Source organism: Kryptolebias marmoratus, linkage group LG2 (assembly GCF_001649575.2).
Source record: "Kryptolebias marmoratus isolate JLee-2015 linkage group LG2, ASM164957v2, whole genome shotgun sequence".
NCBI classification, from domain to species: domain Eukaryota; kingdom Metazoa; phylum Chordata; class Actinopteri; order Cyprinodontiformes; family Rivulidae; genus Kryptolebias; species Kryptolebias marmoratus.
In genome coordinates, this window is record NC_051431.1 from 6630954 (window position 1) to 6643161 (window position 12208).

General features: G+C 39.5%; 1 protein-coding gene across 11 annotated transcripts in view; it reads left to right on the forward strand.

Annotated features, from left to right (window-relative positions):
- Nucleotides 1–11751, forward strand: part of robo2 (roundabout, axon guidance receptor, homolog 2 (Drosophila)) — a 250952-nt gene extending 239201 nt beyond the window's left edge. For 6 of the 11 annotated variants that reach the window (XM_017416383.3, XM_017416384.3, XM_017416387.3 and 3 more), the window contains 7 exons: nucleotides 550–813; nucleotides 1708–1922; nucleotides 5710–5892; nucleotides 6384–6542; nucleotides 6705–6971; nucleotides 8333–8527; nucleotides 8922–11751. In XM_017416383.3, the coding sequence (XP_017271872.1) occupies nucleotides 550–813; nucleotides 1708–1922; nucleotides 5710–5892; nucleotides 6384–6542; nucleotides 6705–6971; nucleotides 8333–8527; nucleotides 8922–8923 (1285 nt within the window). In that variant the 3' untranslated portion in view covers nucleotides 8924–11751. The remainder of the gene's footprint in view (nucleotides 1–549; nucleotides 814–1707; nucleotides 1923–5709; nucleotides 5893–6383; nucleotides 6543–6704; nucleotides 6972–8332; nucleotides 8528–8921) is intronic. The other 5 variants (XM_017416389.3, XM_037980438.1, XM_037980434.1 and 2 more) reach the window with 1 other exon arrangement.
- Nucleotides 11752–12208: the final 457 nt, after the last annotated feature.

The window sequence follows — 12208 nt, forward strand, 5'->3', positions numbered from 1 at the left end:
TACCTGATACATTTCAATAATTCAATTAGTGTAGTGAATCTAATAAAAGTGCAAACACTTTAAGTATATATTAATAGACGCTCATTTAAGTGATTCTAAGTGTCCCTCTCTTTGGTGCAGAAGGTGTTATGTCCCCTCACCCCCATTTCCAATCTGGGAGAGTCATCTGCTTTAATAGGCTATCTGGCAAATGAAGAGTCCCTTGCACTGTAAATCTCAGGCTGCTCTTAATGGCAGCCGATTAAAACACTTATGTCCCATGGAGTGTGCACCGACAAATTTCTTTGATGAACATTTTTTATGGCTAATATTATTTCAGCATGTATAAGCACAGCTATGCAAAAGTGAGGCTTGACAGTACTGCCAAATTTTTACAAAAGTTGGACAAGGTCATAAGGCTCTGTTAGTACATAATATGTTCTCTTTCAACAGCTAAATATTTGGATTGAATAATTTAGAAAATAAGTTCTAAGAGGAAGTCGTCAAAAGTAATCAGCTGTGACCTTTAAATGAAAAGTCTCTAAAGTAAAGTTACACTTGTTATCACAGGTACGAGAGTGACACTTGGGGCCCGCCCATGCCTGTGCAGACATACCTTCACCAGGGCATGGAAGATGAGCTGGAGGAGGAAGAGGAAAGGGTTCCCACCCCACCCATTCGAGGGGTTGCCTCCTCCCCAGCTGCCATGTCCTTTGGACAGCAGTCCACAGCTACCCTTACCCCCTCTCCTCGAGATGAGATGCAGCCAATGCTCCAGGCCCATTTGGATGAGCTGACCAGAGCATACCAACTGGACATGGCTAAACAGACATGGTATATTTTCATTTTTCTATATGTTTGTCTTTCTATCACTTTTCTATCTGTTTAGATTTATTGTTGTTGTTAATGTTGCTGAATTTTATTCAAAATGCATACTGTTGGTTCTGTTACTTTCTTTTTGTTGCCAGGATTTATTTTGGTCCTGCAGTGTTCCTTGTGTCAACTGTGTGTGTGCACAGGAGATAAACCCATTAATCATTTCATTTTAATAGGCCCACGCTACCACTTAAGCGACTACTGTATTTTGCTCACTCTAAGAGACACAATTTCATACCCATGGTTGTTTACTCCCCCTACACATTCCGCATTCCATTGTTGTTCTGCTCATGCAAGTCAGATGAAGGCCATGCTTCATTCTGTCAACAACACAGAGCGAATGAGAGACTGGCATTCATTCATAATAGTGAAGTGGGTTGTTGGGGGGGCAGGGATGCCTTGTCAGGAAGGAGATGTCATGTTACCCAGTAATGACTATGTTGGTTAGAGAGCATCTCTGACAACACCAGAGGGCCAGTAATTACAACCAATTCCCAACGAAAACCGCGTCAAAGACTTTGCACTCCTCTTACAAATGTGGCTGTCAGCGAAGCAGGCTGCCACTGAGGTGACAGCCATGTGTTGACAATTCTGGGGAACGTGCCTTTGTACCATTAGCAGATGCAATTAGCAGATCTTTGTGTTAGCATACAAGTTGACCTTTAGTAGATTTGTTCAAAACTATTCAGCCATTTATATGACACAGCTCTGAAATGTGAGCTCCAAATTTTCTACATACATGCTCAATTTTTTTCTCCATTTTACATTATACAAACCTCAGGAAATGGCTTTTGTTCTCCGCTATATTCATCACACCTCCACATTTTCTCATTCTTTTTTTTTTTTTGGCAGGCACATGCAGGGGGTCTCTCTTCCTCCCCAGGCTCCAGCTCCTCCAGTGGGCTATGTGTCAAGCACAATGGTTTCCGATCTGGAGACTGACCTGCCTGATGAAGAGGACGAAGAGGAGGATGAGGAGGAGGATGAGGGCTACGGTGCCAGGCATCCCCGCGGTATTGAGCACACACCAGGGTCTAGCATGGACAACCTGGACAGCTCTTTAACAGGTGGGCTTTAACTTCACATGATTTTCTGCTGTCTATAATGTCTTTTCATTTAAATTGTCGATGCTATTGACACATTTTACTGGACAAAACATCTCCAAGTCCATTTGTTTGTTACAGCTTGTTCTACAGTAAATAGATGGTTTTTCTACATGTTCCTATGTGGGGTTTTTTTATATGAATTTGCTTACTAAGTGTAGCTCAGTCAAGTTTTAAGCACTTTTTGCAGACTGTTGGAAATTATAATTGTCAAATCTACAAGAGATAAGAAAGTCAATGAATTTTAAACAGAATAGTGAGAGGAAAATGAGAAGGATGAAGAGGAGGTAGAGGCTAGGCAAGCAGGAGAGAACGACTTCGATTTAACTGGCACACAACTCCAGACCCAGCACCCCCCATAGCTTCCCAATGAGATTTGAAATAAATTTCATGTGCAGCATATTCCATTCCAGATCAGGGACACCATTTCCATTTTTACAACTCACTGAAAACTTTTATGACCGTCTGCTAGGAAGAGTGACATATGAAGGGCACAACACTACAGCAGCAGAGCTTCTTCTGGAATGCTGTTCTCATACAGACCGGGCATCACCATCCATCAATAATCTAAAAGATAAAACTCAAGAGTGGTGTTTAAAAAAATGTCTGCCATTTTGTTCAGAAGGTTTTGGAGAAACAACTGTTGCAGTGTTCCTTTATGGCTCTTCATTTCTTCCTAGTTATCTCACCACATTTAAATAAAAATAAAATAAAAAAATATTTAATACTAAAGCATTTTATGTGTGGAAAAATCACACAGCAGAAAAAAATAGGGTCTCGTCGAGATAATCAAGCATGAGAATAATGAGACTGACAGTGCTGCTGGTGGATCTACCCTTAGATCAGTACCCCTTAAGTGTAGGTGTCCGTAGTATGATGGAATATTGGTATTGGTACCACTGACTTCTCCTACTGCTGAGTATTTGAACAAATTTAAATCAGCAACTGGGCTCTAATTTACAGCTTCTATCCTCATCTGTTTTGCTATGAAGACAGCTGTATTTATATTTATCTCTGCACAAGTCTGTTTTTTAACTCACCATTTGACAGCACAGACACAGTCCCAGCTTCAGGGTTAGCAGCAGGAAGAGAGGAAAGATGGGGGGAAAGGGCAGAGATTTATTGTGGCCACCATTTTGAGTCTATACAAGTCTGGGAAGGTGGGAGTGAGAGTCCTGTCAAGTGCAGCTTGATAGATTTCTCTTTGTTATAATAATATGGAAATAGATCTGTTTTCATAATGTTCCACCAAAGACCAGTAAATCAAACATCACCACTGATGCTTCAGAATATATTTGCTTTCTCCTTAGGGGCCATATTTTTAACCAGCAGATTGTCTGCACAGACTGTTCAGTGTAATTCAATGTTTCAAGCTCATACAACCAATCTTTAGCTGATCAATGTAAGTCCTCAGGTTGTAGTGGGTATTGCAGAAATGTTTCCTTCTTAAGCCTAAGAGATAAAGGTATTACTTGGAATTACATGGTTTTGTATAGGTCATGTAATGTAGAGTTGTTAAAGCGGTGAGGCTGTTGTGGGTGATTACTCTCCCATAAAACCTTGTCAGGTTTGTGAGAAGCAGGGTCACATCTCCTGACTGCAGGTAGAGACAGCTGCTCATCAGGGGGAATCATTTTTCCACTTAACGACGTGCAGGTTACGGTTTCCGTCTGTGTAAATCAGTTTTAGTGGCAACGGGGACTCAGCCTGGGTTTTACTGTCCCCCAATGATCTAATGTTTACTGGCCTTTCTCTATCAGTGCATGGACCTTGAAAGGTTTCAGTTAATGGTTTGAGAGAACATGATTTTGCCCTTTGCTCTATTCAAAATACGATCAAATGAGAAACACATCATAAACACTTTGGTTTGGAGACCCAGAGAAGAAAATATGTCAAGGGCATAAAGAAAAATAAATGGAATTCTTATCAAATTACAGACAAAAAAGTACTATTTGATTGGCCAATGTTTCAGAGAATGGAAGTGCTCCAGAGGTGGTTCTGTAGAAAGTGGAGGTTAGTACAGCTGAAAAGTCATTCTGTGATGTGATTTGCTGAGGCAGTGTTCCTTTGCTGAGCTGGAAGACTTGGAAGCTTCAGTGCTTTGGCTGGCACTGCCAATACTTCATTATCTGCTCTATTCTTTGTGGGAGGATTGGACCCACAGGAATTTCTGTCAGTCTTTCTTAGAGAAAAACTCCTAAAAAAGAAATTCAAAGAAAATAGAGGGGGAAAATGGAGGACTCCAAGTAGTTACTGCCTTGGATTTCAGTTAAAGCTGTAAAAATGGGTTGTGTCAGGATATACACAACCTTTTGCAAGCCTGTACTGAACTCTCCAATAATCTGAGAGAATTTTTCTGCAATAGAAGTGAAAAGCTGTTGCAACTTTGGCTGTTGAAGGTGCAATTCCCTGGAGTCACATTCAGTGAGTTAGTAACCATCTCTTTAAGATGCAGAGACTCACAGATGAGGGTAGTTGGAAAACTTTGAGGGGGATTTCCCAGCGTGTCTGGATACATAAACCACAGTCATAATTTTCTGCCCAATTTCAAAAGTGTTACATATCGTTGCAAAAAAAAATACCATCCGGGGGAGCAAAATGCATGGGAGTTTTGTATAAATTGTGTTCAGTTAAAAATCAGTCTGCTGCTGTTCACCTTAGAATTGTTCCATCTTTTGTATCATACCGACCTTTTAATAAATTAAAATGCTTACTATTGTCCTTATTGCTTTCTGAACCACCTTTAGCCTCACACCTCCTCATTTCTCTGTTATGCTAGTCTGTTCAAACACATCACACTGTATGAGGGAGAGATCGAGTGTTTAAGCTGAGCACTTGGGTTCATGCCACTTAAGTGAAGTCTGCCAAACCAGTCCCACTGAAAGCTGTCACATTAGCCGACTGTTCTCGGTGTTTTTGCTTGCCAAAGTGGCATATTTTTATTGGCAGACTAATACTTTTATATTTAAAGTGCTGGCCCAGCTTTTTATATGTAGGAAAAGAAATTGAAGTACCAAAAAACACAGTAGCATATAGACCAGGAGTCATATGTCTCACAGGATATATGCGTCTTTCTCGTGTGTGCATTTTTCATCCTGTCACACGCTCAATTCTGTTAGTAGAGACAAAAGCAAGGAAGGCTTCAATTAAATCCTTCCTTAAAGTAAAAGTTAAGTGTTAAAAACACATTAAGTGAGAAAAAGGATATAGATTTGTTCATCAGTCTTTTTCTTAAAACCATTCCACTTCTTTTTAAACAGTGGCAGCTGTTCATTTTTAAATGTGAATATAAAAAAAACTTCTTACCACCAGGTGTTCATTCAGTGCACCGTTTTGTGCAGCGTCACCTGAGGCAGTTATGTAGCTCTACACAGGTGCTTTCATTGTTCTTTATCAAAAGAAGAGCAAAATCAGTTGATGGCAGTCCTGCTGTTCCACTGTGTACATTCCTTCGTGTGTTTAGGCTGGCCAAAACAGAAGGACTACACCACAGAAGGCTGATACAAGAAGAAAAAATGTCCTGCAGCAAACACAAAGTTATTTAAGTGTAGAGTTTTGTATATCATCTAAAATCACTCAATATCTTTATCTATCTATACATAATAGAATTCACTCCACCGATGTTCAGTCTGTCATATCATATATCTGCAAAGGTTATGGCCACTGAGCTGTGACAGAAAGAATTAATTCACTTACAATACATTTGAATATATCCTCAAACCCCTTTGCTGAAACCTGTGCTATTCCTTAGGGTCCATGGTGAATGGGTGGGGCTCGGCCTCAGAGGATGAACGTAATTTTTCCAGCTATAGGTCCAGTCTGGGCAGTTCCTCTGATGGCTCCATATTTACCCACTGCAGCTTCGCTCAGGCCCTGGTGGCTGCTGCAGACAAAGCAGGCTACCGCCTAGAGGGCACTAGCCTCAGCAAGAGAGGTTTGTGTGCAGTGACAAGATACTCACTGATGCTATGGGACATCTATAGTTGCAGATGTTTTTTTTACACTCTGCTCTAATGATTCCTACTGATATTTTCACCAATCATCTGGTCTTGTTGTTCTTGCTGCTCTTAAATATTTCTCACAGAATGTGCATGGAGCTTGCTCTTAAGGACTACACTGGATACATCCTTATGTCTTGCATAAACTCTGCATTTCTCATCAACTTTCTGGTTTCCTATTTGACTTTTTAGGTTGAATGTGTATTAACTTGGTGACATGTTTAACTCTTTTTTTTCTTTTTCTTTTTCTTTCTCTTAAGCTTTTTTTTCCCCCTGTGATGAAAGGCATTGTTTTCAAAAATGTTTTGCAGATCTTGATTGATAACCTTTATCTTTCCTGATGGCAGTCTCAGCTTCACTGCCTGGGTGTGGGCTCCTTTATGTCTTTATTAACCAGATGCCTTGTGGTCTTGCATCCCTCCTGCAGGTAAGGGCTTGTCCCATAGGCCACGGCCCAGCAGTCCATTTTCAACAGATGGCAGCACAGTCGGCACGCACAGCTTGGGCCACCAGAGGGCTACCAGGCCCACACGCAAACCACGAAGTCAGGGCACAACACCCCACCGGAGAGATGCTGGTGCAGATGGTTAGATAAAATCTGAAAACTCATTTTAAATACTTTTCCAAAAGGTTTTCAAATCAACAATTATAAAATATATAAAATAAACTCCTCTTCAGTTTTTAAATTAATGAGATTTGTGTGTAACATATGTATTCATGCGATTACCCATTGGTTTTCTTGGCACAGACCTACCTCCTCCCCCTGAGCCCCCTCCCTGTCAAGGGCAGGGCCGCATCCAAGGGGCCCGCAGTGTAAACAGCATGGTTCCACCTACAGATAGGAAGGCTTCTTCTCTGGAGCGCACGCCTTTGTCAGGACCCTTGTGTGGGCCGGATGACATGAAGAGCTCCATCGACAGACAGATGCGAACATCTCTGGAACATCATCGCCAGACTCAAGACAGGGTGGGTTCCATGGACCGAGCAGACGATGGACGTAGGGGACACAAATCAGGTACGGAGGAAGTCAAAACTGTAACAGTGCTAGATGTCAATTTTCATCAACAATATAAAAGCATCATGTAAGCAATGATAGTTAAAGCTCCAATGTTTATTGTTTAATGTGCTTTATAAATATCTAACCTTAAATGTTTTATTGTTCTGCCTTAGCATTAAGTTGAAGTTGCTTTTGGTTTTTAGATTATGAACTAATGTTTGTGTTACCAAGTACTGGACAGTTGGCGATCTTGGAATGGTTGTAATCGCTGATAAAATAGCACTACATTTAAGTTTTTGTTTGAAAACACACAGCAAGGTTAAGGTACAAATATCTGCTTTGTCTGTATCAAATAGATTTATCAGACAGAATCGAGTTAGGGAAAACAAATCCTCTAGTTTGCCACTAAAATCAAGAGCGATTGCTCATTGTTCTTCAATGGAAATATGTATTTTATTCAAAAATAAAAAGACAAAAACAAAGATATGGAGGTGTAGCAGCTGTTGTGCTTTGGTGGCTGTGCATTTTTCCCTAAGTTCTTGTGTTGAATTGAGCTTTCATGCTGCTTCGAGACTGGGCTCCCATGAACAGATTGCACCGTCTGCCACTTGCACTGTTTTCCAGAATTCCCCCTTCAGCCCTCCCTAAACTTCCCTATTGCCCCTGTAACTGTTGCCAGTATCGGCCTGCTCAGATCCAAATGAGGCAGGAGGCCTCAGCAACTGATATGGACTTTAATGTCTTTAGCTCTTTTTTTCTTTCTCACACAAACAGCAGCCACTCTACCCCCCATCTGTGTGTGTCTGTGTTCTTGTGTGTACTCGTGTGTGATCGTTAGCACTCTCCATGCTGTGCTACCCACCATCTTTGTGCCATGGCTCTCTCAGACAGTTTCTCTGAGACTGCGAGACAAAGACAGGTGCCACAATCTGCGTCTTTACAAAAAAGCCTGCGGGTGAGTTTCCACATGTGTCTAGGCCCTGAATGATGCACAGGAGAATCATCAGAGGTCAGGACAGGCTCTATTACAGTCATTAGTGAAGCAGTGGGAAGCAGTTTGATGAGATTTTGTGTCTTGATGGAGACTGCTGAGGGTCAATGTTATGCTGCCCTGCAGCAGGGGTGCCAGAGCAGCCAGTGGACCCTCTGTTGTTGTATTTACCCCCTCACAAGGCTGGTCAATGGAAGGCCATGTGTGAGGCTGAGTTTTCTCTGTGTGGCATGCCCTTCCATTGCCTGTTGGCAGTGCCACTCTGCAGATGTCAGGAGGATGGGTGCTCTTTATCTCAGTGCATCATATGTTAGATGTGTAACAATTAATGCAAGTCCATGTCAACTTTTCAATGTCAAAAATGATCCCTGTGCATTTTTGATTTTAGAGGATGGGTGCCTGCCCTACAGCAAACCTTCATTCCCCTCGCCTGGGGGCCACAGTTCCTCCGGCACCACCTCCTCCAAGGGCTCGACAGGGCCTCGGAAGAGTGATGGTCCACGACAGCCACAACAGTGGACCGCCACTGAGCATGCTGAATTCCTGGGAGCCAATGGACAAGGACAGTATACAGGAGAATTATGTGAGTGACTAAGTGTTTTGATCTTTACTGCACTGTTTTATGACCTACGGCACAATAAAGAAAGAAGGTCATGTTTTTTAGTCTAGCAATTATGATCATAAAACCCCTATTTATTATCATCCATTCTTCCTGTACTTGTGTGGACATTTAGCGAATTGTGCTGACAGTGTCTGGCTATAGTTTTCCAGCATATAACTTCTATAAAATTACCATTTGTCAGTGTAAAATGTGTGCAATGAACACCAAAGTATTTGGACTTTATGAGTTTGTAGCCATTATTTTTAACTTTTTAGATAATATGGTGCAATTTTCTAAGCTAAACTGGCAAATAATGCTTCAAACACTTTTATTGACTACCTATATGTATTCTTTTACATTATCATTCTCTTCACAGAGTAATCTGCCTGGAGTGTAAACTGGAGACTGCCCTCTTTGGCAGGAAGATGAACTTTGTCCATACCTGTGTGTTCTCAAAGGGAAGGTGTTCAACAGTGGGAACCACAGAGAACAGCAGTGTCACAGAACTGTACATGTGGTGTAAAGACACAGACATACTGTACATCTCACTATGTTTTTGTCCTCAAGAAAATATTTTCCACTTCCTACCTTATTGTCATTTTCTTTTTGTTAGAAAAAGGCGAATAAAAAAAAAACAAAAAAACATCTGTATGAGAAAAGCATTTTCTTGTACCTGCCCTTAAAGAAAAGGAAATTTTGTTTCCTGTAAATATTTTCTTTGACTTGTTGTTGCATTGCTATGCAAACCTAAATAATTTTGAGCTTTTTAATTTCCATATACAGGAACAATTGCGTTTTATCTGGTTATTTGTATTATATGTGAATTGAGTGGCTCTTGTGCCATAAAATAATTGTTTTATAATCCATTGTTTGTTGATAGTTACCATTAATTATTATTATTATCATTATTATTAATTATTGTTTTTTGCACTGCAATTTTTGGTGATAAGCACAAAAACAAAGCTCCTGCTGACATGAAGAACCGGATGAATATGTGAAGAGGAGTTTCTGTACTGTAAAGTAAAGAGAAGAAAAATATATTCTAGTGTACAGAGAGATATTAAAGAGTAATGCTTTTCTCACAGACAGCAACAAATAAGGCACCCATTTCTACAGTCCAGACAAAATGGGTGGCAGAGACACAAGTCCCGAGGGTGTGATGGGTAGATACGAGGCCAACTGATAGGAAAAAAAGAGATTCTGTCCTAATTTAATGTCCCACAATAGTGTATCAGAAACATGTAGATGAGGGTCACAAAGTGTTTCCATTTTTGTTTGACTGCCTAAATAATTTTACAACACTGAGTTTTTGCTCCTATTAGGTATCAAGAATGAAGGTAGAGTGGATAAAATCTGTATTTGTTTTCTGACACCAAGTCAGAGCGCTTTTAGGCAGATGTAAGAACTTTTCAGGGCGTTTGTTAGAAAGAAGACGCAGACAAAACTGTTTTATCATGATTGGTTGCAATAATACGTATAAAAAGTAAAATAAAAAAATAAAAATCAATGGAGCATTTGGATTTGTTTACAATTTTTTTATTTCTTTGTTTTTAGTTTAGATTGTTTTTAAAGTTTTGTTTTTTAAAAGCACTTACTACTTTATGACTAATACATTTTATATGGCAGCGTAGTGTCATCCAAAAAAAACAACATACCTGTTGGGTAGATTCTTTTGAAATATGTGCTCTTTTGTGGGTTAAACGTTGATGCCTCAGTAATTAAAACTCCACATTTAGCACAGTCTTGTCTCAGAAACTTAAAAATAAAATGGTGTCTATGACTTGCAATGTAGCTTTGAGTGAGAAAGATAACAGACAAAGGCCTTGAGTCAATGAGTCCACTGCCTCCATGTCTACAACCACAGTGTGGAGCAAAACACTTTCTATCTGCCTGACTGCCACAAAACACTCGTGTCATCTTCAGCTTTCGACTTCACAGCCTCTGATTTCATATTTTTAATCTCTCCAACAATGTTCTTTTTTAATGCAAAGCTTCTTTCTTTGTATGCCTTTTATGGACTCCAAGACGCTGCTTACAACAATGTTTTCAATTGTAATGTTCAGGATTTTTGTGGTTTGATGACTGTTTTGTCTTTTTTTGTACTGCTAATGTTGATAGGGGTGGGAAACTAAAGGCCATCAAATGTTGTACTGTTGTCGTCATGCCATCATCTTTTTTTATTATCCATCCACCCAGTGGCCAGTGTTCTGGAAATGAGGTGCAGAGAGTATCTCAGGTTATTTTACATTCTGGTGGTGTTTATGTATGTGTATAAATGTGTATATATCCATACACATCTCCACTTGACTTTGTCATTCCATTTTCATTGACAAAAACTTCCCTCTCATGTTGGATTATGTCGTCCTCCCCTTTTATTTCTTTTCTCCTGTGGATATTGATTCTCAATATAATGTGCTGGTTCATCCACCTTAAGACAAGATGTCAGTAAAAGAACATACCAAATTAAGATTGATATTTCTAATGTCTAATGCATTTTAGTGTCTCTTTAATACTCATTGTTTTCTTTTAAATCACAGTGTCGTTTTTGTATTTATTAAAATGATAATAAAGGTATATTGTGAAATATGCATAAAGATTTGTGAGATATAAGATGTGTTTTTTTATGTTTCTTGTAAACTTTGGTGTCAGAGCTGAGCAGCAAGGCCATAAGGAGGTGATAGGCACACTGTGCTCACAGCACAGAAATGTCCCGGGTCAGTCGTCATCTGAGTCACTCTTTGTCTTGCATGTTCACTACACTGCTCCTCTCATGTCAAAACTAAAGAAACTTTTCAACACAAGAAGTAAAAACACTCAATTTGCTTGTCAAGACAATAGAGAGAATGTGTCTCTGGAAGGATGAAAGTGCTTTACCTCTTCCATTCATTTTCTCAATATTGTTGGTTCTTTGTAGCCTATCTGTGTGTTTCCTTTTTACTATAAAAGAGGATTAAAAATGACAAAAAGAGAAAATTGCTGAGTGAAGTCTTCTCTGTATAGTATGGGATGAGCTGACACTTCAGTCCAATGCCATTTCTACATTACAGTTTGGCTCCTTTTTTCCTCTGTGCAACACCTGTATTCACTTGCATGTCCTTCTTCATGAAGAGAGTGAATCAAGAAAATAAACTTTTATGGTTTCATTCCCTTGACCTGTAAGATAAATTCATGCTCTTTTATTTCCTTGTACCTGGATCAATATCAAATAAAATATTTTTGAAAAATGGAAAATGGCTTAAATTGTTTGTGCTTCTTTTGAAAGTTTGTTAGAACATAAAACTACTTTTAATGCTGTCACAACTTTTCAAACTTCAGCAAAACATCTCTTCCTACAAAGCAACGATTATCTGTTGTCTTTTTGTGATTATACATACAGTTTAGATGTGTTTAGCTCACTGTGGGTGTCTGAAAGAGTCTCCTATGTGTTTTATGTCAAACCAATCTTTACATTAAACTAAAACAACTTCTGAAAGAAGTGGTGCAAAACTGGATATCTAAAACTGGAAGCAGCTTCTTTATTACCATTAAAATGCAAGTTTGCCTATGATGTGATTGCCATTGTGGTACTTCTCTTTTTTAAAACACTTTTTGGATGGTGTATATCAGCTTAAATAAATAAATACAGGACACTGGGTGCCCTAATTTTAAATCTTTTCTTGGTTC